This window comes from Papio anubis, chromosome X (assembly GCF_008728515.1).
Source record: "Papio anubis isolate 15944 chromosome X, Panubis1.0, whole genome shotgun sequence".
Taxonomy (NCBI): Eukaryota; Metazoa; Chordata; class Mammalia; order Primates; family Cercopithecidae; genus Papio; species Papio anubis.
Genome location: NC_044996.1, coordinates 78,985,689 through 79,011,648, shown reverse-complemented (window position 1 = coordinate 79,011,648; position 25,960 = coordinate 78,985,689). Strand labels below are relative to the sequence as shown.

Below are 25,960 nucleotides of genomic sequence, written 5' to 3'. Positions count from 1 at the left end.
TGGTGGTGCGCACCTGTACTCCCAGTTATTCAGAAGGCTGAGGTGGAAAAGTCACTCGAGCCCAGGAAGTCGAGGCTACAGTGAGGTATGATTATGCCACTGCATGCCAGCCTGGGCGATAGAGTGAGACTCCGTCTCAAAAAAAGAAAAAAATATTTCCACACATCCTCTTCAAAGCAGCTCTCAGGGTGAGCCCAACCAGCCTGTCTTGGGCAAAGAGAACACCTTATTGATGATGACCCACAGAGAAGATCCAGGTACAGGGAACCAGAACAAAAACTGCAAAGATGTTCAATCAATTTGGGGGTAAGAGGCAGTAGGCCACCAACATGGACAGCTCTTTTCTTTCTATTCACAACCCTGGTATTGTCTGGACATTAAAAATGAGATTCAGTGTCCTTCACTGCTTACTACAAGGCCTGTTCTTGTCTTCTGTGAGAACTCAAATATTAATTTTGAAAGAAATGGCATTTTTACTCAAGAGGCTCTGAAATACATCCCTCTTTGGGTGTGAAATAGAAAGAATACAAAATAATATTTTGTTTCTCTTTATTATGTTTTACTTTGGTGTCTGGTTCTTATTGCTTTCTAAAAAAGCCAGTTTGGAAATATCAAAAACTGAGACCCACAAATTCATAAATCCTAAAACCCATAAACTTATACATCATCATCCTCTCAAATTAACTTGTTAAAAATGTTATATCAACATTATTCAGGAAAAAATGGGTTTGCATTTTTTATATAATATACACAAAAAGATTATACAACAGTGTGCATATGAAGAAGAAAAAAGAGAAATAGGCATGCATTAAATAAAAAAGAAATGCTGAAATCTCAGTGGCACAAAGAACCCCTTCTAAATTAAAATAATCATTTATTATTACACAAAAGCTAAAATATAAGAAAGTTTAGGCCGGGCGCGGTGGCTCAAGCCTGTAATCCCAGCACTTTGGGAGGCCGAGACGGGCGGATCACGAGGTCGGGAGATCAAGACCATCCTGGCTAACACGGTGAAACCCCGTCTCTACTAAAAAAAATAAAAAATAAAAGTAGCCGGGCGAGGTGGCTGGCACCTGTAGTCCCAGCTACGCGGGAGGCTGAGGCAGGAGAATGGCCTGAACCCAGGAGGCGGAGCTTGCAGTGAGCTGAGATCCGGCCACTGCACTCCAGCCTGGGCAGAGCAAGACTCCGTCTCAAAAAAAAAAAAAAAAAAAAAAAAAAAAGAAAGTTTACCCCAAATTCTACAACACTATTTTAACAAATCCTTTTATCTCTGTTCTTTTTCTGTTTTAATGGTTTTATTGATATACAATTTACATATCATATAATTAACCAACTTAAAGTATACAATGCAATGGATTTTAGTATATTCACAGAATTGTGCAGCTACCACTACAATCAATTTTAGAATATTTTCATCACCCCGAAAAGAAACTTCATACCCATTAGTATAGTCTTAGTCCATTATGTGCTACTGTAACAAAATACTGCAGACTCAGTAATTTATGAAGAACAGAAATTTATTTCCTCACAGTTCTGGAGAATGGGAAGTCCAAGATTGAGGGACTAGCATCTGACAATGGCTTTCCTGCTACATCATCCCATGGTGGAAGGGCAAAGAGATAGAGAAAGCACCCAAGAGGGGGCCAGAACTTGTCTTTTAATAAGGAACCCACTACTGAAATAACAAACCCACTCCCTCAATAATAGCATTAACCTATTCATAAGAGTGGTGCCTCCATGACTCAAACACCTCCCTTTAAGGCTCACCTCCCAACACCACCACATGGGGCATCAAATTTCCAACATATGAACTTTGAGAGACATATTCAAACCACAGCAAGCATCTTTTTGTTCTCTCATGATTTTTGTTCAAATATATAATGTTTTGGCTGGGTGTGGTCGCTCATGCCTGTAATCCCAGCACTTTGGGAGGCAAATACAGGAAGATTGCCTGAGTCCACAAGTTCGAAACCAGCCTGGGCAATATAGCAAGACCCTGTCTCTATTTAAAAAAAAAAAAAAGAGAGGGAGAGAGAGAGGTGGGGGCCGAGTGCAGTGGCTCATACCTGTAATCCCAGTACTTTGGGAAGCCAAGGCAGACAGATCAGTTAAGGTCAGGAGTTTAAGACCAGCCTGGCCAACATGGTGAAACCCTGTCTCTACTAAAAAACACAAAAATTAGCTGGGCATGGTAGCGGGCACCTGTAATCCCAGCTACTCGGGAGGCTGAGGCAGCTGAATCGTTTGAACCTGGGAGGCAGAGGTTATAGTGAGCTGAGATCGCACCACTGTACTCCAGCCTGGGCGACAGAGTGAAACTCCATCTCAAAAAAAGAAAAAATGTACATATAATGTTTTAACATTAACATTTTTTATGACACTATATTTGTGTTTGAGGCTGTGTTTTTACCATGCACAGATGAATCTTCATCAGCAAACAGAATTAGTTCTGTTTCTTTCAAGGAACTTCTACTTCTACCTTCAACTCAGGCAAGGAGCTTGGTCCTAGGCCCAGCCATATGGAAATCACTACACATCACCCCAAAGTCTCAATGCATAAGAGACTCAACTTTCCCCCCACCAACACCATTTACCAATGGCACAGACAAACATCAACATTTTATAGATACAGTATTGTGCTGTTTTCACTGCTTTTCCATGCCCCTAATTATTGATTATCTTCACTATTTTTAATAAATGGACAACATTGCATTTTTTGAAAGTATTATAAAGTTGAAATCAGCACATAATTCTTGCAGATTGAGTTACTTACTCTTTCCACATCCCTTTATTTTGACAAACTTCCATAATGCACCGTGACCCCTTAAGAAGAGAAATTCAAGAAAAAGGCACAGGCCAGGCACAGTGGCTCACGCCTGTAATCCCAGCACTTTGGGAGACCAAGGCAGGCAGATCATGAGGTCAGGAGCTCAAGACCAGACCAGCCAACATGGTGAAACCTCGTCTCTACTAAAAATACAAATATTAGCCAGGTGTGATGGCGGGTGCCTGTAATCCCAGCTACGTGGGAGGCTGAGGCAGGAGAATTGCTTGAACCCGGGAGGCAGAGGTTGCAGTGAGCCAAGACTGAGCCACTGCAGTCCAGCCTGGGTGACAGAGCAAGACTCCGTCTTGAAAAAAAAGGAAAAGAAAGAGGCACAGCTTGTAAATCTTGAACCCTGTAAAATACTTAGAGTCCTAGGCCTACCTATTTGTCTAAACTTCCCAGTTAACAAGCCCTTCCTAAGGAGTGGTAAGGAAGAAATTTGGGAACCTCTATTGTATCCACTCATTTCAAGCTAACAACTGAGACTTTATTTTTCTCTTTTCCTCCATCCTATACATTTCTTAGGAGACTGGGCTTCTTCTAGAGGATGTGATGATGGATTTTATATGTCAACTTGGCTGGGCCACAATGCCCAGATATTTGGTGAAACATAACTCTAGATGTTTCTGTGAGGGGTGCTTTTGGATGAAATTAACATTTAAATTAGTGGATTTCGAATAAAGCATTGCCCTCCATCATGTGGGTGGACCTCATCAATCAGTTGAAGACTTGAATAGAACAAAAGACTGACCTATCCCAGGTAAGAAGGAATTCTGCCAACAGATGGCCTTTGAACTGCAACATTGGCTCTTCTCTAGGTTCCCAGCCTGATGGCCTTTGGGCTTGAACTACCATATCAGCTCTTTACTGGAGCTCCAGGCTGTCAGCCCATCTTGCAGATTTTGGACTTGTCAACCTCTACAGTCATGTGAACTAATTGCTTAAAATCTCTCCCTTTCTCTTTACGCACATGCATGCATGCGTGCACACACACACGTGCACACACACACGTGCACACACACACACGGTGTTCTCTTTCTCTGAAGAACCATGACTAATACAGATATCCTGAAACCTACAAATACTTTCAATTGAGATTGTGGCACAGGAAGGAAAGGTAGTCAAGAAGACTCTCTCATCCCTTGAATTCAGCTTTACCTTGCCAAATTGTAGTTGACTAAATCTGACATGGGACTGGCCTTAACGTTCCAAAGGCTACCATTACAAAAATGTAAAACAACTTAGAAAACAAGAAATACCTTTTGTCGGCCGGGCGCGGTGGCTCAAGCCTGTAATCCCAGCACTTTGGGAGGCCGAGACGGGCGGATCACGAGGTCAGGAGATCGAGACCATCCTGGCTGACACGGTGAAACCCCGTCTCTACTAAAAAATACAAAAACTTAGCTGGGCGAGGTGGCGGGCGCCTGTAGTCCCAGCTACTCGGGAGGCTGAGGCAGGAGAATGGCGTAAACCCAGGAGGTGGAGCTTGCAGTGAGCTGAGATCCGGCCACTGCACTCCAGCCTGGGTGACAGAGCGAGACTCCGTCTCAAAAAAAAAAAAAAAAAAAAAAGAAATACCTTTTGTCTTCCTAGAGTCCCATCTCAGCCTCCCAAGTAGCTGAGACTACAAGCATGGGCCACCATGCCTGGCTACTTTTTTTTTTTTGAGACCGAGTCTCTAGGGAGTCTCAAGGAATGACTCGCAGAAGAATATAAAGCTGACCAACCAGAGTTGTTAGGACCTTTGAGGCTAAAACCAGATTCATGAATTCAAGAACCCAGAGAGCTGTGATCTGGGGAATTGAAAGACAAAATGGGAAAAACAAAAAACAAACAAACAAAAAACACTGCTGCTGCTGCCACCACTATAACTGATTATTGGCATAGGAAGCTGGAGAATTAATGCTAAAATTCTATTACCTTTGAGTGGTAAGTCTGCACAACTCACTTGCCAGCAAAAACAGGCAAAATGTGGCTTGAAGATGGCTTTCACTTCACATATGCCTTTCAAATGCTGAGAAGTTGATTCTAATTGATGTAACCTAGTTTACCTCCAGGCCCATAGCTGCAGGGGTGTGTGAAAAGTGAACGCTTTGAATTTACAGCTTTTCAAACATGTAGGAGAATTAAATAAAGGTTCAGTGGGCTAATCATGAGTACCCAGCTCCGTAGTAGATACGATACAGTAAAGGGAATATTCGGCTGGGAGTTGGTAAACCTGGGATCTAGTCCTTGTTCACAGTCTTAATTTGATCTTGGGAAAGTTGCATCCTCTCTCAGGCCTAACAGAGTTTATCTAGTTTTTATTGGGAATAAGGATTTTAAGTATGAGAGTAGTGTGATCATCTTTACATTTTAGAAGAAACACTTAGCCAAGAGGTGATGGTGTCCTGCTTAGTGTAGTCGTGAGACGGAGAGAAAAGTGACACCTCTGAGAAATATTTAACAAGTTAAAGCATTTTATGATAATAACAGGGTCAATTCATCCAGAAACTATAATGATCATAAATATATATGCACCTAAAAACAAAGTCCCAAAATACATGGGAAAAACTTTCAAAATTGAATAGATAAATGGGTAATTCAACAATAAGAGTTGGAGACTTGAATAATTCACTCTCAATAATGGATACTAGAAGTAAATGGAAAATCAGCAATGATATAGAAGACTGCAACAATACTATCAACCAAAATGTACCTAATTGACCTCTAGAATGATTCAAACAATAGCAGCATGATAAACATTCTTCTCAAGCACTCATGAAACATTTTCCAGGACAGACTGCATGCTAGCCTCAACAAATGTAAAGTGATTGGAATTATATGTTCTGCAATCCCAACAGAATGAAATTACAAATAAATATGAGAAGAAGACTTTGAAAATTCACATATATGTGGAAATTAAATGTTATATTCCTAAATAACCAAAGGATCAAAGAAGCAATCATAAGAATAATTAGAAAATACTTTGAGATAAACGAAAAAGAAAATATATCATACCAAAATTTATGGAATGCAGCTACAGCAATGCTTAGAGGGAAATTTATAGTTATAATCAGCTGCATTATAAACATAGATCTCAAAGTAATAATCTCACCATCCACCTTAAGAAACTGAAAAAAGAAAAGCAAACTAAGCTTAAAGCAAGCAGAAAAAAGAAAGTAGGCCAGGCGCGGTGGCTCACGCCTGTAATCCCAGCACTCTGGGAGGCCGAGGCGGGTGGATCACGAGGTCAGGAGATCCAGACCATCTTGGCTAACATAGTGAAACCCCGTCTCTACTAAAAATACAAAAAATTAGCCGGGCCTGCCGGCGGGCGCCTATAGTCCCAGCTACTCGGGAGGCTGAGGCAGGAGAATGGCCGGGTGAACCCGGGAGGCGGAGCTTGCAGTGAGTCGAGATCACGACACTGCACTCCAGCCTGGGAGACAGCAAGACTCCGTCTCAAAAAAAAAAAAAAAAAAAAAAAAAAAGAAAGTAATAAAAATTAAAGTGAAATATAGAAATAATAGGGAATAACAAAAAAGTAAAAGTTCGTTTTTCGAAAAACCCTTTAGCTAGACCAACCAAGAAAAAAGAGAGAAGTCTCAAATTTCTAAAATCAGGAATGAAAGTGTTCATCATTAATGACAATTACAAAAATAAAAGCAGTATAAAGGAATACTGTGAACAACGCTATGCCAATAAATTAGATAAAATGATGAAACAGCAAATTCCCAGAAAAATGCAAACTGCCAAAACTGACTCAAGAAGAACTAGAAAATCTGAATAGACTTATAACAAGTAAAGAAACTGACTTAGTGATCTTTAAACTTCCCACAAGAAAAGCCCAGGCCAAGATGGCGTCATTAAAAAAATGTTCCAAACATTTAAAGGAGAAATAATACCAATTCTTTGCAAACTATTCCAAAAAAAGAAGAGACTGGAAGATCTCCAAAATTATTCTATGAGGTCAGTATTACCTTGAAACAAAAAACAGACAAAAATGTCACAAGAAAAAAAATCCCTATTGGTCAATATTCCTTATCAATATGGACATAAAAATCCTCAACAAAATACTAGCAAATCAAATCCAACAACATATAAAAAGGATTACATACCTTTACCAAGTGGAATTTATCTCAGAAATGTAAGGTTACCTACAAAAAAATAATCAACATAATACACCATATTAACAGAATAGAGAGGAGAAAACTGACATGATCATCTCAGTGGACACACTTTGATAAAATTCAACACAGTTTCATGATAAAAACACCTAGTAAACTAGGAATAGGAGGGAGCTTTCTCAATCTGATAAAGGGCATCTACTAAAAGCCCACAGCTAACATGATACTTAATGGTAAGACTGAAAGCTTTCCTCTTTAGATCAGAAAGAAGACAATAATGTTTACTCTCACAATTGCTATTCAACAATGTACTACTGGTGATTCTAGCCAATGCAAAAGGCAAGGCAAACTCAAGGATACAGAAAAATCATTTGATAAATTCAATACCCCTTCATAATAAGAACACTCAACACATTAGGGATAGAAGAGAGCTTCTTTAACCCAATAAAAAAGTATGTAGATTTTTTAAAAATTTAAAAACCATGGCTAACATCATACTTAATGGTCAAAGACTGAGAGCTTTCCTCCTAAGATAAAGAACAAGACAGAAATGTCTGCTTTCACCACTTCTATTCAGCATTGTGCTGGAAGTTCTAGCAGGGGCAATTAGGCAAGAGCATGAAATAAAAAGCATCCAGATTAGAAAGGAAGAATATAAACTATCTTTACTTATAGATGACATAATCTTGTCTATAGAAAATCCTAAGGAATCCACTAAAAAACTACTGGAACTATTAAATCAGTTCAGTAGGGTTGTAAGATACAAGATCAACATACAGAAATAATTGTATTTCTATACAATAACAGTAAACAATTGAAAAATGATATGAAAATAATTCTATGTAAGATAGCATCAAAAATGATGAAATACTTTAAAATTTAACAAAAGACGTGCAAGACGGGTATACTAAAAACTACAAAATATCAGAGAATGAAAATAGAAGCCTAAATAAATGAAACAATAACTTGTGCTCATATATTGAATGAGCCAATTTTTTTTAGAGACAGAGTCTTGCTCTATCCACCCAGGCTGGAGTGCAGTGGTGTGATCTCAGCTCACTGCAACCTCTGCCTCCCAGGTTCAAGTCATTCTCCTACCTCAGCCTCCTGAGTAGCTGGGATTACAGGCGTGTGCCACCATGCCTGGCTAATTTTTGTATTTTTAGTAGAGGCAGGGTTTCACCATGTTGGTCAGGCTGGTCTCAAACTCCTGACCTCATGATTCGCTTGCCTCAGCCTCCCAAGTGCTGGGATTACAGGTATGAGCTACCATGCCCAGCCAGACTCAATATTTTTAAGATAACAATAGTCTCCAAAATGATCTACAGATTCCATAATCCATATCAAATGCCCATTTGCCTTTTTGGCAGAAATTGACAAGCTGATCCTAAAATTCATATGAAAATTCAAGGAACTCAGAATAGTCATATCAAAAGAGCAAAGCTGGAGGCCTTACTCCTCCCAATTTCAAAGTATAATGCAAAGCTACAGTAATCAAGATTATGTGGTACTGGTATAAAGATAAACACATAGATAGAACTATGAAATAAAATTTAGGTAAATATATGAGAAACTAAAGAAATAAAGAATGATAATAACTAACTTCAGAAAACATAAAAAACCATGCAGGTAATGAAGTGATCAGAGTACTCTCCAAATGGCTCAGGCATGAGTATCATTTACATACTTACAATTATGAAAACATTGAATATTGTCCCAACCAATATTAGGTGAAGGGAGGCATACTTGGAATGAGGAGTTTGGACTGTGCAAGTGCATAGGGTGGGTGGTAAAAGAAGACTAAATGTTCATCCTCCAAAATGGAAAGACACAGATAATGTCTAAAATCGAAACATCAAAAAGTCATAGTAGCCAGCGTACGACTGTGGTTCCAGGTACTCAGGAGGCTGATTGCTCAAGCCCAAGAGTTTGACACCTGTCTGGGCAACATAGCAAGACTCCTCCTGTCTAAAATAAATAAATAAATAACTAGTAATATAAAGATTTTTTACATGTATGCCTCTAAATAGTATGTTTCAAACTATGAGTTCCAATTATTTAGTAAATTAAGGAATCCAGGGGACAGAGCAAGATGGTGGGATAAAAGTCAACACTATTTGTCCCCCTCACCTCTGCTGGAACACCAAATTTTTTTTTTTTTTTTTTTTTTTGAGACAGAGTCTCCCTCTGTCGCCCAGGTTGGAATGCAATGGCGCGATCTTGGCTCACTGCAACCTCTGCCTCCCTGGTTCAAGCGATTCTCCCTGCCTCAGCTGGAATTACAGGCGCCCGCCACCATGCCCGGCTAATTTTTGTATTTTTAGTAGAGACGAGGTTTCACCATGTTGGCCAGACTGGTCTTGAACTCCTGACCTCAGGTGATCCGCCCGCCTTGGCCTCCCAAAGTACTGGGATTACAGGCGTGAGCCACCGCTCCCGGCCTGGAACACCAAACTTTAACAACTAACTGCACACAGAAAACCACCATCACGAGAAACAAAAATCAGGTGAGCAATCGCAGTATCTGGTTTTAACTTCCTATCACTGAAAAAGGCATTAAGAAAGGCAGGAGAGAGTCTTGAATCCCTGACACCACCCCTCACTCGTCACCCTTCAGCAACCATGCAGCCAAAGAGAGAGAATCTGTGCATTTTGGAAAGGAAGTGCACAGCAACTGGGGAAATTTACATTGAACTCAGTGCTGCCCTGTCACAGTGGAGAATAAAGCCATGCTGGGCTCAGCCAGCACCTGTGCATGTAGGGAACACTTTAACCAGCCCTAGCCAGGGGGGAATCAGCCATCCCAACAGTCAAAACTTGATTTTCTCAGCAAGCTTTGCTACCGTGGGCTAAAGTGCTCTGAGCTTCTAGATAAAATTGAAAGGCAGTCTAGGACACAAGGATTGCCATTCCTAGGCAACTTATAGTGCTAGCCTGGGCTTAGAGCCAGTGGACTAGGGTAGCACGTGACTTAGAGAGATACCAGCTGGGGTGGCTAAGGGAGTGCTTGCACCATCCCTCCCCCAACCCCAGGCACTGCAGCTCACAGCAGAAAGTGATTCCTTGCTTCTGCCTAAGGAGAGGAGAGCAAAGAGTAAAGATGACTTTGTCTTACATCTTGGATACCAGCTCAGTCACAGTAGAATAGGGCACTTAACCAAGAGCTTGAAATAATTAAAAAGAATCAAGCAGCTGGGCACAGTGGCTCATGCCTGTAATCCCAGCACTTTGGGAGGCTGAGGTGGGTGGATCACCTGAAGTCGGGAGTTCTGAGACCAGCCTGGCCAACATGGCAAAACGCTGTCTCTACTAAAAATAACAAAAATTAGCTGGGGGTGGTGGTGTGTGCCTGTAATCCCAGCTACTCAGGAGGCTGAGGCAAGAGAATCGCTTGAACCCAGGAGGTGGAGGTTGCAGTGAGCCAAGATCACACCATTGCACTCCAGCCTGGGCAACAAGATCAAAAACTCCATCTCAAAAAAAAAAAAAAAAAAAATCAAGCAGAAATTCTAGAGTTGAAAAATGCAATTGACATGCTGACGAATACATTACAGTCTCTTAATAGCCGAATTCATCAAGCAGAAGAAAGAATTAGTGAGCTTAAAGGCAGGCTGTTTGAAAATACACAGTCAGACGAGTTGAAAAAAGAATAAAAATGAATGAAGTGTGCCTGTAAGATCTAGAAAACAGTGTTGAAAGAACAAATTTAAGAGTTATTGGAGCTGAGCATGGTGGCTCATGCCTGTAATCCCAGCACTTTGGGAGGCCAAGGCGGGCAGATCAGCTGAGGTTGAGAGTTCGAGACCAGCCTGACCAACATAGAGAAACCCCGTCTCTACTAAAAATACAAAATTAGCTGGGTGTGGTGGTGCATGCCTGTAATCCCAGCTACTTGGGAGGCTGAGGCAGGAGAATCACTTGAACCTGGGAGGTGGAGGTTGCGGTGAGCTGAGATTGCATCATTGCACTCTTGCACTCCAGCCTGGGCAACAAGAGTGAAACTCAGTCTCAAAAAAAAGAAAAGAAAAAAAGAGTTATTGGCCTTAAAGAGGAGGAAGAAAAAGAGATAGGGGTAGAAAGTTTAAGCTGGGTGCGGTGGCTCACACCTGTAATCCCAGCACTTTGGGAGGCTGAGGCAGGCGGATCATGAGGTCAGGAGTTTGAGACCAGCCTGACCAACATTGTGAAACCCCTGTCTCTATTAAAAATACAAAAATTAATTGGGCCTGGTGACACGTGCCTGTAATCCCAGCTGCTCAGGAGGCTGAGGCAGGAGAATCGCTTGAACCCAGGAGGTGGAGGTTGCCGTGAGCTGAGATCATGCCATTGCACTCCAGCCTGGGCAACAGAGTGAGACTCTGTCTCAAGAAAATAATAATAAGTAAAAATAAAATAGTAGAATGTTTAAAAAAAGAAAGAAAGAAAATTTATTCAAATGGGTAGTATCAGAACTTCCCAAACCTAGAAAAAGATATCAACACTTGAGTACAAGAAGTTTATGGATTTAACCCAAAGGAAACTACCTGAATCAAATTCCCAAAGGCCACGTATAAAAAAAAAAAATACTAAAAGCAGCAAGAGAAAAGAAACAAATAACATATAATGGCACTCCAATAAGTCTTGCAGCAGACTTTTCAGTGGAAACCTCACAGGCCAGGAAGGAGCGACATAACATATTTAAAGTGCTGAAGGAAAAAACCCTAGAATAGTATATCCAGCAAAAATATCCTTCAAACATGAAGGAGAAATAAAAACCTTCCCAGACAAACAAAAGCTGAGAGATTTCATCAACACCAGACTTGTCCTACAAGAAATGCTAAAGGGATGCAAGCTTCAGTCCCAAAGAAAAGGATGTTAGTGAGCAAGAAAAAATCATCTGAAGGTACAAAACTTCTGTTAATAGGAAGCACAGAAACATAGAATAGTATAACACTGTAATTGTGGTGTGTAAGCTATTCCTATCTTAAGTAGAAAGATTAAATGATTAATCAATCAAAAATGATAACTACAGCAGTTTTTCAAGACATCATACAATAAGACATAAAGAGAAACAACAAAAAAGTTTATTTTATTTTATTTTTTGAGACAGAGTGTTCTTGCACTGTCACCTAGGCTGGAGTGCAGTGGCATGATCTCAACTCACTGAAACCACCACCTCCTGGGTTCAAGCAATTCTCCTGCCTCAACCTCCCAAGTAGCTGGGATTACAGGTATGTGCCACCATGCTCGGCTAATGTTTGTATTTTTAGTAGAGACAGGGTTTCACTGTGTTGGCCAGGCTGGTCTCGAACTCCTGACCTCAAGGGATCCGCCTACCTCAGCCTCCCAAAGTGCTGGGATTACAGCCATGAGCGAGCTACCATGCCCAGCCAACAAAAAAGTTTAAAAGTGGGAAAATGAAGTTAAAATGTAACATTTTTGTTACTTCTCTTTTTGTGTGTTCATTTATGCAATCAGTGTTAAGTTGTCATCAGTTTAAAATAATGGGTTATAAAATAGTATTTGCAAGCTCCATGGTAACCCAAAGTTGAAAAACATACAACAGATACACAAAAAATAAAAAGCAAGAAATTAAATCATACCACAAGAGAGAATCACATTCACTAAAAGGAAGACAGGAAGGAAGAAGAGATCATAAAACAACCAGAAAAATCACAAAATGGCAAGATTAAGTCCCTACTTATCAATAATAACGTTGAATGTAAATGGACTAAACTTGCCAACCAAAAGACATAGAGTGGTTGAATGAATGAATAAACAAGACTCATTGATTTGTTACTTACAAGAAACATACTTCACCTAGAGAGGTACACATAGACTGAAAATAAAGGGGTAGAAAAAGATATTCCATACCAATGGAAAACAAAAAGAGCAGAAATTGCTATACTTATAGCAGACAAAATAGATTTCAAGACAAAAACTGTAAAAAGGGATAAAGAAGGTCATTATATAATGATAAAGGGGTCGATTCAGCAAGATAATATAATTGTCAACATATCTGCACCCAACACTGGAGCACCTAGATATATAAAGCAAATATTATTAGAGCTAAAGAGAGAGAGACAGGCCACAATACCATAATAGCTGGACACTTCAAAACCCCACTTTCAGCAATGGACAAATTTCCAGACAGCAAAAATCAATGAAGAAACATCAGACTTAATCTATAATATAGATCAAATAGATATTTACAAACCATTTCATCCATCGGTTGCAGAATACACTTTCTTCTCCTCAGCACATGGATCATTTTCAAGGAAAGACCATATATTAGTCCACAAAACAAGTCTTAAAACATTCCATAAAAAAATGAAATAATACCCAGCATCTTCTGTGACCACAATGGAATAAAACTACAAATCAATAACAAGAGGAATTTTGGAAATTATATAAACACATGGAAATTAAACAATATGCTCCTGAATGACTAGTGGGTCAATAAAGAAATTAAGAAGGAAAGTGAAAAATTTCTTGAAGCAAATGATAATAGAAACACAACATATCAAAACCTATGGGATACAGCAAAAGCAGTACTATGATGGAAATTCATAGCTATTGTTGCAGGAAGTCAGGGACCCCAAATGGAGGGACTGGCTGGAGCCACAGCAGAGGAACATAAATTGTGAAGATTTCATGGACATTTATCCATTCCCAAATAATACTTTTATAATCTCTTATGCCTATCTTACTTTAATCTCTTAATCCTGTTATCTTTGTAAACTGAGGATGTATGTCACCTCAGGATCACTGTGATAATTGTGTTAACTGTACAAATTGATTGTAAAACGTGTGTTTGAACAATATGAAATCAGTGCACCTTGAAAAAGAACAGAATAACAGTGATTTTCAGGGAACAAGGGAAGACAACCATAAGGCCTGACTGCCAGTAGGATCGGGCAAAATAGAGCCATACTTTTCTTCTTGCAGAGAGCCTATAAACAGACGTGCAAGTAGGGAAAATATCACTAAATTCTTTTCCTAGCAAGGAATATTAATAATTAATACCCTGGGGAAGGAATGCATTCCTTGGGGGAGGTCTATAAATGGCTGCTCTGGGAGTGTCTGTCTTATGCAGTTGAGATAAGGACTGAAATACGCCCTGGTCTCCTGCAGTACCCTCAGGCTTACTAGGCTTGGGAAACTCCAACCTGGTAAATTTGAGGTCAGACTGGTTCTCTGCTCTTGAACCTTGCTTTCTGTTGTTTAAGATGTTTATCAAGACAATACGTGTACTGCTGAACATAGACCCTTATCAGTAATTCTGCTTTTGCCCTTTGCCTTGTGACCCTTACCAGGAGTTTCTGATTTTGCCCTTGTCCTGTTTCCTCAGAAGCATGTGATCTTTGTTCTCCTTTTTGCCATTTGAAGCATGTGATCTTTGTGACCTACTCCCTGTTCTTACACCCCCTCCCCTTTTGAAATCCTTAATAAAAACTTGCTGGTTTTGCAGCTCAGGTGGGCATCACGGTCCTACCAATATGTGATGTCACCCCCGGAGGCCCAGCTGTAAAATTCCTCTCTTTGTACTCTTTCTCTTTATTTCTCATTTGGCTGACACTTATGGAAAATAGAAAGAACCTATGTTGAAATATTGGGGGCGGGTTCTCCTGATAAGCTATAGGTGCCTAAATCAAAAAAGAAGAAAAACTTCAAATAAATAACCTAATGATGCATCTTAGAGAACTAGAAAAGCAAGAGCAAGCCAAAACCAAAATTAGTAGAAGAAAAGAAATAAGAAATATCAGAGCAGAAATAAATAAATTTGAAATGAAGAATACAAAAGATCAATGAATCAAAAAGTTGGTTTTTTGAAAAGATAAAACTGACTAAACTTTAGTCAGACTAACAAAAAAAAAGAGAGAAGGTCCAAATAAACAAAATCAGAGATGAAAAAGCAGTCAATACAACTGATACCACAAAAATTCAAAGGATCATTAGTGAGCAACCATATGCCAATAAATTGGAGCAACTAAATGCCAATAAATTGGAAAATCCAGAAGAAATAAATTCTTTGACATGTACAATCTACTAATGTTGAACCATGACGAAATCCAAAACCCAAACAGACCAATAACAAGTAATGAGACCAAACCATAATAAAAAGTCTTCCAGTAGAGAAAAGCTCAGGACCCAATGGCTTCACTGCTGAATTCTACCAAACAATTAAAGAAGAAGTAGTACAAATTCCACTCAAACTATTCTGAAAAATAGAGGAGAAGGAAGTACTTCCAAACTCATTATATAAGGCCAGTATTGCCCTGATACAAAAACCTGACGAAGACACATTAAAAAAGAAAACTATAGGCCAATATCTGCAATGAATATTGATGCAAAAATCATCAACAAAATACTAGCAAACCAAATTCAATAATACATTAAAAAGATCATTCCTCATGACCAAGTGGTATTTATCCTTGTGATGCAAGGATGGTTCAACATAAATGAATCAATTAATGTGATACATCATATCAACAGAATGAAGGACAAAAACCATATGATCATTTCAACGGCTGCTGAAAAAGCGTTTGATAAAATTCAACATTCCTTCATGATAACAATCCTCAGAAAACTGGGTATAGAAGGAACACACCTCAACATAATAAAAACCATATACAACAGACACACAGCTAGTAATACGCTGAATGGGGAAAAGCTGAAAGCCTTTTCTCTAATATCTGGAACATGACAAGGATGCCCACTTTCATCACTGTTTTTCAACATAGTACTGGAAGTCCTAGCTAAAGCAATTAGACAAGAGAAAGATATAAAGGGCATCCAAATTGGAAAGAAAGAAGTCAAAGTATCCTTGTTTTCAGATGATAGGTTCTTATATTTGTAACAACCTAAAGACTCAAGAAAAACTATTAGCAATGACAAAGAAATGCAGTAAAGTTGCAGGATACAAAATCAACATACAAAAATCAGTAGCATTTCTATATGCCAACAGTGAACAATCTGAAAAATAAATTTTAAAAAAGGAATCCCACTTAAAATAGCAACAAAAAAAATTAAATACCTAGGGACTAACTTAACCAAAGAAGTGAGTTCTCTACAATAAAAACTATAAAACACCAATGAAAGAAATTGAAGAGGACAAACAAAAATGGAAAGATATTCCATGTTCATGGATTGGAAGAATCAATATTGTTAAAATGTTCATACTACCCAAAGCAATATACAAATTCAATGTAATTCCTATCAAAATACCAGTGACATCCTTCACAGAAGTGGAAAAAAAGCAATTCTAAAATGTATATGTAATTACAAAAGACTCAGAATAGCCAAAGCTATCCTGAGTAAAAAGAACAAAACTAGAGGAATCAAATTACCTGACTTCATATTATACCACAGAGCTATAGCAACCAAAAGAGCATGGTACTGGCATAAAAACAGACACATAGACCAATGGAACAGAACAGAGAACCCAGAAAGAAATCCACACACCTACAGTGAATTCATTTTTAACAAAGTTACCAAGAACATACATTGAGGAAAAGACAGTCTGTTCAATAAATGGTACTGGGAAAACTGGATATTCATATGCGGGAAGAAACTAGACCCCTATCTCTTGCCATATACACAAATCAAATCAAAATGGATTAAAGACTTAAATTTAAGACTGCAAACTATGAAACTACTACAAGAAAACGTTGGGGAAACTCCAGGACACTGGTCTGGGCAAAAATTTCTTTTTTTTTTTTTTTGAGACGGAGTCTCGCTCTGTCGCCCAGGCTGGAGTGCAGTGGCCGGATCTCAGCTCACTGCAAGCTCCGCCTCCCAGGTTCACGCCATTCTCCTGCCTCAGCCTCCCGAGTAGCTGGGACTACAGGCGCCCGCCACCTCGCCTGGCTAGTTTTTTGTATTTTTTTAGTAGAGACGGGGTTTCACCGTGTCAGCCAGGATGGTCTTGATCTCCTGACCTCGTGATCCGCCCGTCTCGGCCTCCCAAAGTGCTGGGATTACAGGCTTGAGCCACCGCGCCCGGCCAAAAATTTCTTGAGTAATATCCCACAAGCACAGACAACCAAAGCAAAAATGGACAAATGGGATTACACCAAGTTCTAAAGCTTCTGCACAGCAAAAGAAACAATCAACAAAGTGAAGAGACAACCCACCGAAGGGGAGTAAATACTTGCAAATCACCCCTCTGACAAGGGATTGATAACCAGAATATACAAAGAGCTTAAACAAGTGTGTAGGAAGAAACCTAATAATCCAATTTTTTTAAATAGGCAAAAATTTTGTATGGACATTTCTCAAAAGAAAGCATACAAATGTCCAACAGGCATATGAAAATGTGCTCAATATCATTGATCATCAGAGAAATGCAAATCAAAGATACAATTAGATATCATCTTACCCCAGATAAAATGGGTTTTATCCAAAAGTCAGATAATAATAAATGCTGGCAAGGGTGTGGAGGAAAGGAAACCCCTGTACACTGTTGGTGAGCATGTAAGTTAGTAAAACCGCTGTGGAGAACAGTTCAGAGGTTCCTTGAAAAATTAAAAATAGAGCTAGCATATGATCCAGCAATCCCACTGCTGTATTGTATACCCGAAAGAAAGGAAATCAGTATACCGAGGAGATGTCTGCACTCCCATGTTTGTTGCAGCACTGTTCGCAATAGCCAGGATTTGGAAGCAAGCTAAGTGTCTATCAGCAGAATGGATAGAGAAAGTGTTGTACTTATACACAATGGAGTAAGATTTAGCCATAAACACGAATGAGATTCTGTCATTTCTGACAACATGGATGGAACTGGATGTCATTATGTTAAGTGAAATAAGCCAGACACAGAAAAGACAAACATTGCATGTTCTCACTTTTTCTGTGGGATCTAAAAATCAAATAACTGAACTCATGGAGATAGAGAGTAGAGGGATGGTTACCAGAGGCTGTGAAGGGTAATGAGGGGTTGGGGAGGAGGTGAGGATTGTCAATGGGTATCAAAAAAAAAGTAGCTAGAAAGAATGAATAGGCCAGGCGCGGTGGCTCACGCCTGTAATCCCAGCACTTTGGGAGGTGAGGCAGGTGGATCCCCTGAGGTCAGGAGTTCAAGATCAGCCTGGCCAACATGGTGAAACCCTGGCTCTACTAAAAATACAAAAAAAATTAGCCAGGTGTGGTGGTGCACACCTGTAGTCACAGCTACTCAGGGAGGCTGAGGCAGAAGAATTACTTGAACCCGGGAAGCAGAGGTTGCAGTGAGCCGAGATTGCACCACTGCACTCCAGCCTGGGTGACAGAGTGAAACTCTGTCTCAAAAAAAAAAAAAAGAAAAAGAAAAAGAAAGAACGAATAAAATCTAGTATTTGATAGCACAATAGGGTGACTGTAGTCAATAACAATTTAAGTGTACATTTCAACATTAAAAAAGTGTATAATTAGATTATTTCTAACACACAGGATAAATGCTTGAGGGGATGGATACCCAATTTTACATGATGTGATTATTACGCATTGCATGGCTGTACCAAAATATCTCATGTACTTCATAAGTATATATACCTACTATATACCCACAAACATTAAAAATTTAGAAAAGTTTAAATAAAAAAGAGATCCACACAAACATGTATATTCTCTACTGTGACATAAAGTGTATTTATCATTTTGTCTCAATCATGCATAGCTTTAATTAAAATATAAACCTAAAGGGAATTTCAACATGATAATTAATAAGGTTAATTTCCTGGGCAAGATGGTTCATGTCTATAATCCCAGAATTTAGGGAGGCAGAGGCGGGAGGATAGCTTGAGCCCAGGAGTCTGAAACCTGCCTGGGGAACATACCGACAACCCATTCTCCACAAAAAGGGGAAAAAAAAAAAAAGACCAACAAAGGGTTAATTTAACAAAGATATATCAAATTTTTAACCTTTGATATCATTCATGCAACACCACTTCATTGTTTAGGAATGAAACTCATTTCTTTAAACTACATACACTTTATGTGGCAACTACACGTGCTACATGGCTCTCAACTTTAACTTTTGAAAAGATGTTTTTTTGTGTTTGCATTTATGGAGGCAGTTGCACATTCCAATTAAGTCATGTTGAAAATAAAGGCCTGGCCGGGCGCGGTGGCTCAAGCCTGTAATCCCAGCACTTTGGGAGGCCGAGACGGGTGGATCACAAGGTCAGGAGATCGAGACCATCCTAGCTACTTAGTGAAACCCCGTCTAAAAATACAAAAACTAGCGGTGGCAGTGGCTGGCCTGTAGTCAGCCAGCTACTCAGGAGGCTGAGGCAGGAGAATGCGTAAGCCGGGAGGCAGAGCTTGCAGTGAGCTGAGATCCAAGCCTGCACTCCAGCCTGAAGCGACAGAGGAGAACTCCGCCTCAAAAATAAATAAATAAATAAATAAATAAATAAATAAATAAATAAAAGAGGCCGGCCTTGTGGCTCCAAGCCTGTAATCCCAGCACTTTGGGAGGCTGAGGCCGGATCAAGAGTCAGGAGATCAAGACCATCCTGGCTGACCGCGGTGAAACCCGTCTCTACTAAAAATACAAAAATCTAGCAGGCGAGGTGGGGCCATAGTCCCAGCTACTCGGGAGGCCACAAGGGCAGGAGGAATGGCGTGGAACCAGGGAGGTGGAGCTTACCAGTGAGCACGAGAATCCGGCACTGCACTCCAGCCTGGAGCCACAGGCAGACTCCGCCTCAAAAAGAAAAAAGAAATAAGGTAATCGCTGTTGTCCACTACTCTGTGAATTCTACCTATATTTTACCAAAACATTTGTGCTAAGATGTCTGAAAAAAATGCACATGCAAAGCATAAAACTATTAAAGAAAAAGGGTATTGTAGATTTTTTAAAAGTACAAAACCTAATCTCATTTCAAAAATTGAAAAATACAGAGAAGGAAAATGAGGTGGAAAAAAAAATCATATTCAATCATATAATCCAAAGCAGCTACTGTTGATGTTTCAGTGTTAATTTCCCATACTTTTTTTTTTTTTTTTTGAAACAGGATCTCACTCTGTTGCCCAGGCTGGAGTGCAGTGGCCCGATCACGATCATGGTTCACTGCAACATCCACCTCCTGTGTTCAAGGGATCTTCCCACCTCAGCCCCCCAAGTAGATGGGATTATAGGTGCAAGCCACCACACCCGGCTAGTTTTTTTTACTTTTAGTAGAGACGGAGTTTCGCCATGTTGCCCAGGCTGGTCTCGAATTCCTGAACTCAAGTGACCTGCCTGCCTTGGCCTCCCAAAGTGCTAGGATTACAGGGGTGAGCCACCACACCCAACCTCCCATACTTATTTCTATATCTATATGAATGTGCCACATGTCCATAAATCTTTGTGAAACTTATATTAGGTACGAACAACTTGGAAAGCAACAGAGAGGAAATCTGTCCAATACTTAAATGTTTCTTTTTGTAGTTTTTTGTTTTGTTTTGTTTTGTTTTTGTTTTTGTTTTTGAGACAGGGTCTTGCTCTGTCGCCCAGGCTGGAGTGCAGTGGCACAATCATGGCTCACTACAGCCTTGACCTCCTCGCTCAGGTGATCCTCCCACCTCAGCTTCCCGAGTAGCTGGGACTACAGGCACCAGCCACCACTCCCAGGTAATGTTTTTCTTGGTTTTGTTTTTGTTTTTGGTTTTGTTTTCAGTAGAGGTGGGGTTTTGCCATGTTGCCCAGGCTGATCTCCAACTCCTGGGCTCAAGCGATTCTCCTTGCTTGGCCTCTCAAAGTGCTGGAATTGCAGCTGTAAGCCACCACACCTGGCCTGCTTTTGTAGTTTTTATTTTCCAAGTAATAACACTTTCTTTATACTAAATGCTTCAATCCTGTTATGTTTTACAACTTAAATGGTGGTGATTATATTGAAAGCTAAGATTCTTGCAATAAAATGGGCTAAATCATGCATAAATCTTTTCACTGTGGCATTTTTCTATCTTATGTATCTCTTATCTTTATGGACGCTTATTTTTTAAAACAAGAAAAGAGTTACTCTAATTTCTTTCTTTTGCTTATTGGATTACATATATCTTACACATTCTTTCCCATGTCCGTAGAGCATATATAAAAACTGATCATATACTAGACCATAGAGAGAAAGCCTAAGTCTTTTTTTTTTTTTTTTTTTTTTTTTTTTGAGATGGAGTCTGACTCTGTTGCCTAGGTTGGAGTGCAATGGCACCATCTCGGCTCACTGCAACCTCTGACTCCCTGGTTCAAGCGATGCCTCAGCCTCCTGAGTAGCTGGGATTACAGGCATGCGCCACCATGTCCGGCTACTTTTTGTATTTTTAGTAGAGATGGGGTTTCACCATGTTGGCCAGGATGGTTTTGATCTCTTGACCTCGTGATCCACCCGCCTTGGCCTTCCCAAAGAGCTGGGATTACAGGCGTGAGCCACCGCACCCGGCCAAGTCCTAAATTATGAAAACTTCTACAAGTCTAATTTTCTAAATAGGAAGGGATTCAAACTCAATGATTCAAGTGTTGAAACAAACAAAAACGGAAAACAACACTTCTTAGTTAACAGATCATTGTGCGTTTGGCTTCTTGAGTAGGAGGAAAGTCGGGTGGGAAGGGCGTCAGGAATGTCCGTGACACGTGAATGGGGCCGTGTGCAAACCTTGTATGACATCACTGAGACCCGTAGCGGAAAACCGTTATTTCTTTCTAAGCCGCCCAAAGGGGTGTTGCGCCGGGGCCTCCGGGGCCGAGGTGGGCCTGCTCACTGGAAGATCGCACCGCAGCCATGAGCAGTAAGGATTTCTTCGCGTGTGGGCGCTCTGGCCACTGGACTGGGGGATGCCCTAGAGGAGGAGCTGGAGGGCAAGGAGGTGGAGGCCATGGCAGAGGTTCTCAATGCAGTTCCACTACCCTATCTTACACCTGTTACCGCTGCGGTGAGTTCGGTCATCATGCTAAGAACTGTGTCCTTCTCGGAAACATCTGCTACAACTGTGGGAGAAGCGGCCACATCGCCAAAGACTGTAAGGAACCTAAACGAGAGAGAAACCAACACTGTTATACCTGCGGCAGACTAGGACATCTGGCTTATGATTGTGATCGTCAGAAAGAGCAGAAATGCTACTCTTGCGGCAAACTTGGGCACATTCAGAAAGACTGCGCCCAGGTCAAGTGCTACCGATGCGGCGAAACTGGTCATGTGGCCATCAATTGTAGCAAGGCGAGCCAGGTCAACTGCTACCGCTGTGGCGAATCCGGACATCTAGCCAGGGAATGTCCCAGTGAGGCTACCGCTTAAATTTTTCCCTTTGTCATCTTCCCCCCTCCTTTTGCTGATTGATAATTGTATTATTTTCTCTGAAAACTTCACTGACCAAAAGGTCGATAGATTGGGCTACTCTCAGGCAAGTGAGCTTTAATTACCATGTTAAAGGAGGAAAGAGCTAGGAAAAAAAAACCCAAAAACTCAAAAAAGTTAATCATTGCTAGATGCCCCACAATTAATGTGTTGCTTCTGCCCCACAGGCAAATCTAGTTATTGAATAGTCATTCTGAGCACCAATCACTTTGGAGGTTCTTTTGGTGTATTTTGATTTCACACATTTAATTAGGAGGCACTATTGGAAGAGCTGGATCCATATTGCCATATTGGTGAACAAATCAGAACAAGTTTAGAAACACAGGCCTAGAATCTATTAACAAGAAAAATATTGTGTCGGATGAAGGTAAATTGCCAGAGAGAAAAAGAACGGGAGGTAAAAGGATAAAAAGAGAATGTGTATGTGGGGGAAAGAGGGAAAGAATGTGGTTCTGTTTTAGATACACAAGGCCACCCTGAGGACGTTATATTTCCTCAGAGATCCATAGGGCAAATAAAGCTGATTCTGAAAATCCATGACCTTGCCAAAGTAACTTTAATTTTATCACATTGATGGTTTTGAATTATCTGGCCTCATTAGCTTTTAAACAACACTGAAAGAGACATCCCTGTCTGGCCCTGCACAGGGTGTGTAGTTTAATGAAAATAAACCTGGCCGGGCGCGGTGGCTCAAGCCTGTAATCCCAACACTTTGGGAGGCCGAGGTGGGAGATGGAGACCATCCTGTCTAACATGGTGAAACCCCGTCTCTACTAAAAATACAAAATTAGCCAGGCATGGTGGTGTATGCCTGTAATACTAGCTACTCAGGAGGCTGAGGCAGGAGAATTGCTTGAACCCGGGAGGCAGAAGTTGCAGTGAGCCGAGATTGCACCATTGCACTCAAGCCTGGGCAACAAGTGCGAAACTCCATCTCAAAAGAAAAAACTTATTTTTAGGCTCTCTGGAACAAAAGCAAAGATCAGGAAGCAAAAAACACACATTTCTGTGGAAAACTTTCAGGTGCACTACTCCCTGTAGTCTTGCAAAAGTCACAGCCAGCATTCTGTACTTGAGTCCATAACCCATGCTGTATGCTTTGGGACACGGGTAGACAACTATATAACATCCACCACACAAGTTTTAGGTAAAACTGCTTATATAAGCCCTGTATTAATAGATACAAACAGGAAGGCACACCAATAGAGACTAAAAAAGCATTTTATAAAATTGAAGCGTCTTCCTGATTTATGAACAAAATATCTGTTAAAAAATAAGATAGGGCTAACAGGGTTTCTGCTTCTGAGAAGATGAAATACAAGTACTATTCTTCTGGCTAAATGCAAAAAAAATACCCTCCTGAAATTACTGTATACAAAACACATAAGAAAATCACAAGGTGACTCACTGTAATCCCAGCACTTTGGGAGGCAGTCAGAGAGGGCTGGATCACGAGGGCCATGGAGTTCGAGACCAGCCCGACCAACATGGTGAAAATCCTGGGATTCACTTAAAAATAGCAAAATTAGTTGGGTGTGGTGGGCTCATGCTCTGTAATCCTAGGCATTTGTTGCAGGATCACCTGGAGGCTGGCTCAAGGACCAGCCCGACTAACATGGAAGGCCTGCTCTACTGGAAACAGGCCTAAACAGGCATGTAATCCCAGCTACTGGAGGCAGGAGAATCACTGAATTCCCAGAGGCAGAGGCTGCAAGTGAGCCGAGATCACTTCATTGCACCTGTTTGCTGAGACTCTATTCAAAAAAGGCAAAGTGGAAAAGAAAAGAGACAATGATGTAGGTGATTTTTCTTTTCTTTTCTTTTTTTTTTTTTTGAGACGGAGTGGTTGCCTAGGCTGAGCAAGTGTGGGTCAATCTCAGCTCACTGCAAGCCCTGCCTCCCAGGTTCACGCCATGCCTCAGGCCTCCTGAGTAGCTTTTGGGATTTACAGCGCCTGCCTCTGGCTAATTTTTTGTATTTTTAGGTAGAGATGGGTTTCACCTGTGGTTAGCCAGGATGGTCTTGGATCTCCTGACTTGATCCACCAGCTCCTTCGCCTCCCAAAAGTGTGCTGGGATTACAGGCTTGAGCCTTGGCACTGCTACTGCCTCAGATTTTTTGCACTCACTATGTTCTCACATAGTGATGGAAATTCAAGTTAGTGCAATAAGGCACTAATAGAAGATAAAAGGCATACGTAACAGAGAGGAAAGACCAAAAAGGTTCTATTTTGGTGGATGATATGATTGTCTATTAGTAAATCAAATAATTACTGGGAAAACACACACACAAAAAAACCTCCTAGAACTGATGATTATAGCAGGGTTGCAAGAAACAAGGAAAACATACAAAAATCAATTGTATTTCTATATATTAGTAATGACTACATGGATGCTAAAATTAAAATATGATACCAGTTAATAGTCACTCAAAAGTGAAATAACTAAGTGTAAATTAATGAAACATGTACAGTAATTGTATGCTGAAAAGTAAAAAATACTGATGAAGGAAATCAAAGATCTAAATACATGGAGAAACATATTATGTTCATAGATTGGCTCAGCAAATAAAATATATCTATTCTCCTCAAATTGATATACAGGTTTGATGGAATTTCTGTTACAATCCCAGCAAGATTTTTTGTAGATATAGATTATTCTAAAATTTGTAGAGAAAGGCAAAGGAACTAGAATAGCTGAAGGAATTTTGAAAAATAAGGATAAAATGGGAAGAATCAGTCTACTTTATTTAAAAATATATAGTTATAATAAACAAGATAGAATGATATAGGTAGAGATATAGGCATGTAGATCAATGTCACAGAATAAAAAAAGAAATAAACACGTACAAATATGCCCAACTGAGTGGTGATCATTATGCTGCTGGAATTATACTCCAAGGATATGACCCTCTCATTCATGCCCAAAAAAGGAAAAAGGCTGAGTACTTGGGAAGTCCAAGGGTAAGAAGTGAAAGCAGAGAGCCTTTAAGGATCTCAAAAGCATCATTGGATAGGGAATCCCAGATTACTGGGTCTGGGGAGACTCCCTAGTCATAGCATAAAGGAATGAGGCAATCATGGAGAAATTAGGTGTCCACATCCTACCATTTCCTCTTGGTTGTCATTTTGTTTCAGGGAAAGTAAAATGTTAAATAGTAGAGGCCCAGAGACAGTTTTGCCCATGGCTGAGAAATCATGACCCAGGTATCACACACACAATTATCATAATTGAGTTTTATCTCTAGCCACCTTGTGGTCCTTTCTAAGGCCTTAAGATGATATTCAGTGTCCAAAAGGGAGTTGTCATAAATGTCAGAACATAGAAGGAGGTCATCTACATATTGGACTAAAGTGATGTCTCCTAGGAATTTTAACTCCCTCAACTGGACATTTAAGGTATGCAAGAAAGAGGTAAGGGTCTCAGTAAATTTTGGGGGCATAATGGTCTAGGTATATTGTGGGTTTTCACAGGTGAAGGCAAGCATGTATTGAGATTTCTTATGAAAGGGAATACTACAACAAGGCAAAACATAAATTGATGTCTATGAAATATTAGGTGTTAGAAAGGGTAGCAAACTGGATAGTGTTAGGATCAGGCACCAAAGGAAATCTATGTTTGACCATTTTACTGATAGATCTCAGATCTTAGACTAACCAATATCATTTCCCTTTTTCTTTTTTTTTTGGAAACAGGGTCTCGCTGTATTTCCCAGGCTGGAGTATGATG

General features: G+C 40.2%; 1 protein-coding gene across 1 annotated transcript; it reads left to right on the top strand.

Moving 5' to 3' along the window:
- The first annotated feature begins 21,298 nt into the window (after positions 1 to 21,298).
- ZCCHC13 (zinc finger CCHC-type containing 13) lies at positions 21,299 to 22,769 on the top strand. The gene has a single exon (XM_003917893.4). The coding sequence runs from the start codon at positions 21,660 to 21,662 to the stop codon at positions 22,170 to 22,172; it is 513 nt and encodes a 170-aa protein (XP_003917942.1). The 5' UTR covers positions 21,299 to 21,659; the 3' UTR covers positions 22,173 to 22,769.
- The last annotated feature ends 3,191 nt before the right edge of the window (positions 22,770 to 25,960 follow it).

Bases quoted from the DNA above. Each gene is read 5' to 3' on its own strand.
- ZCCHC13 (XM_003917893.4), top strand. From the start codon at position 21,660: ATGAGCAGTAAGGATTTCTTCGCGTGTGGGCGCTCTGGCCACTGGACT.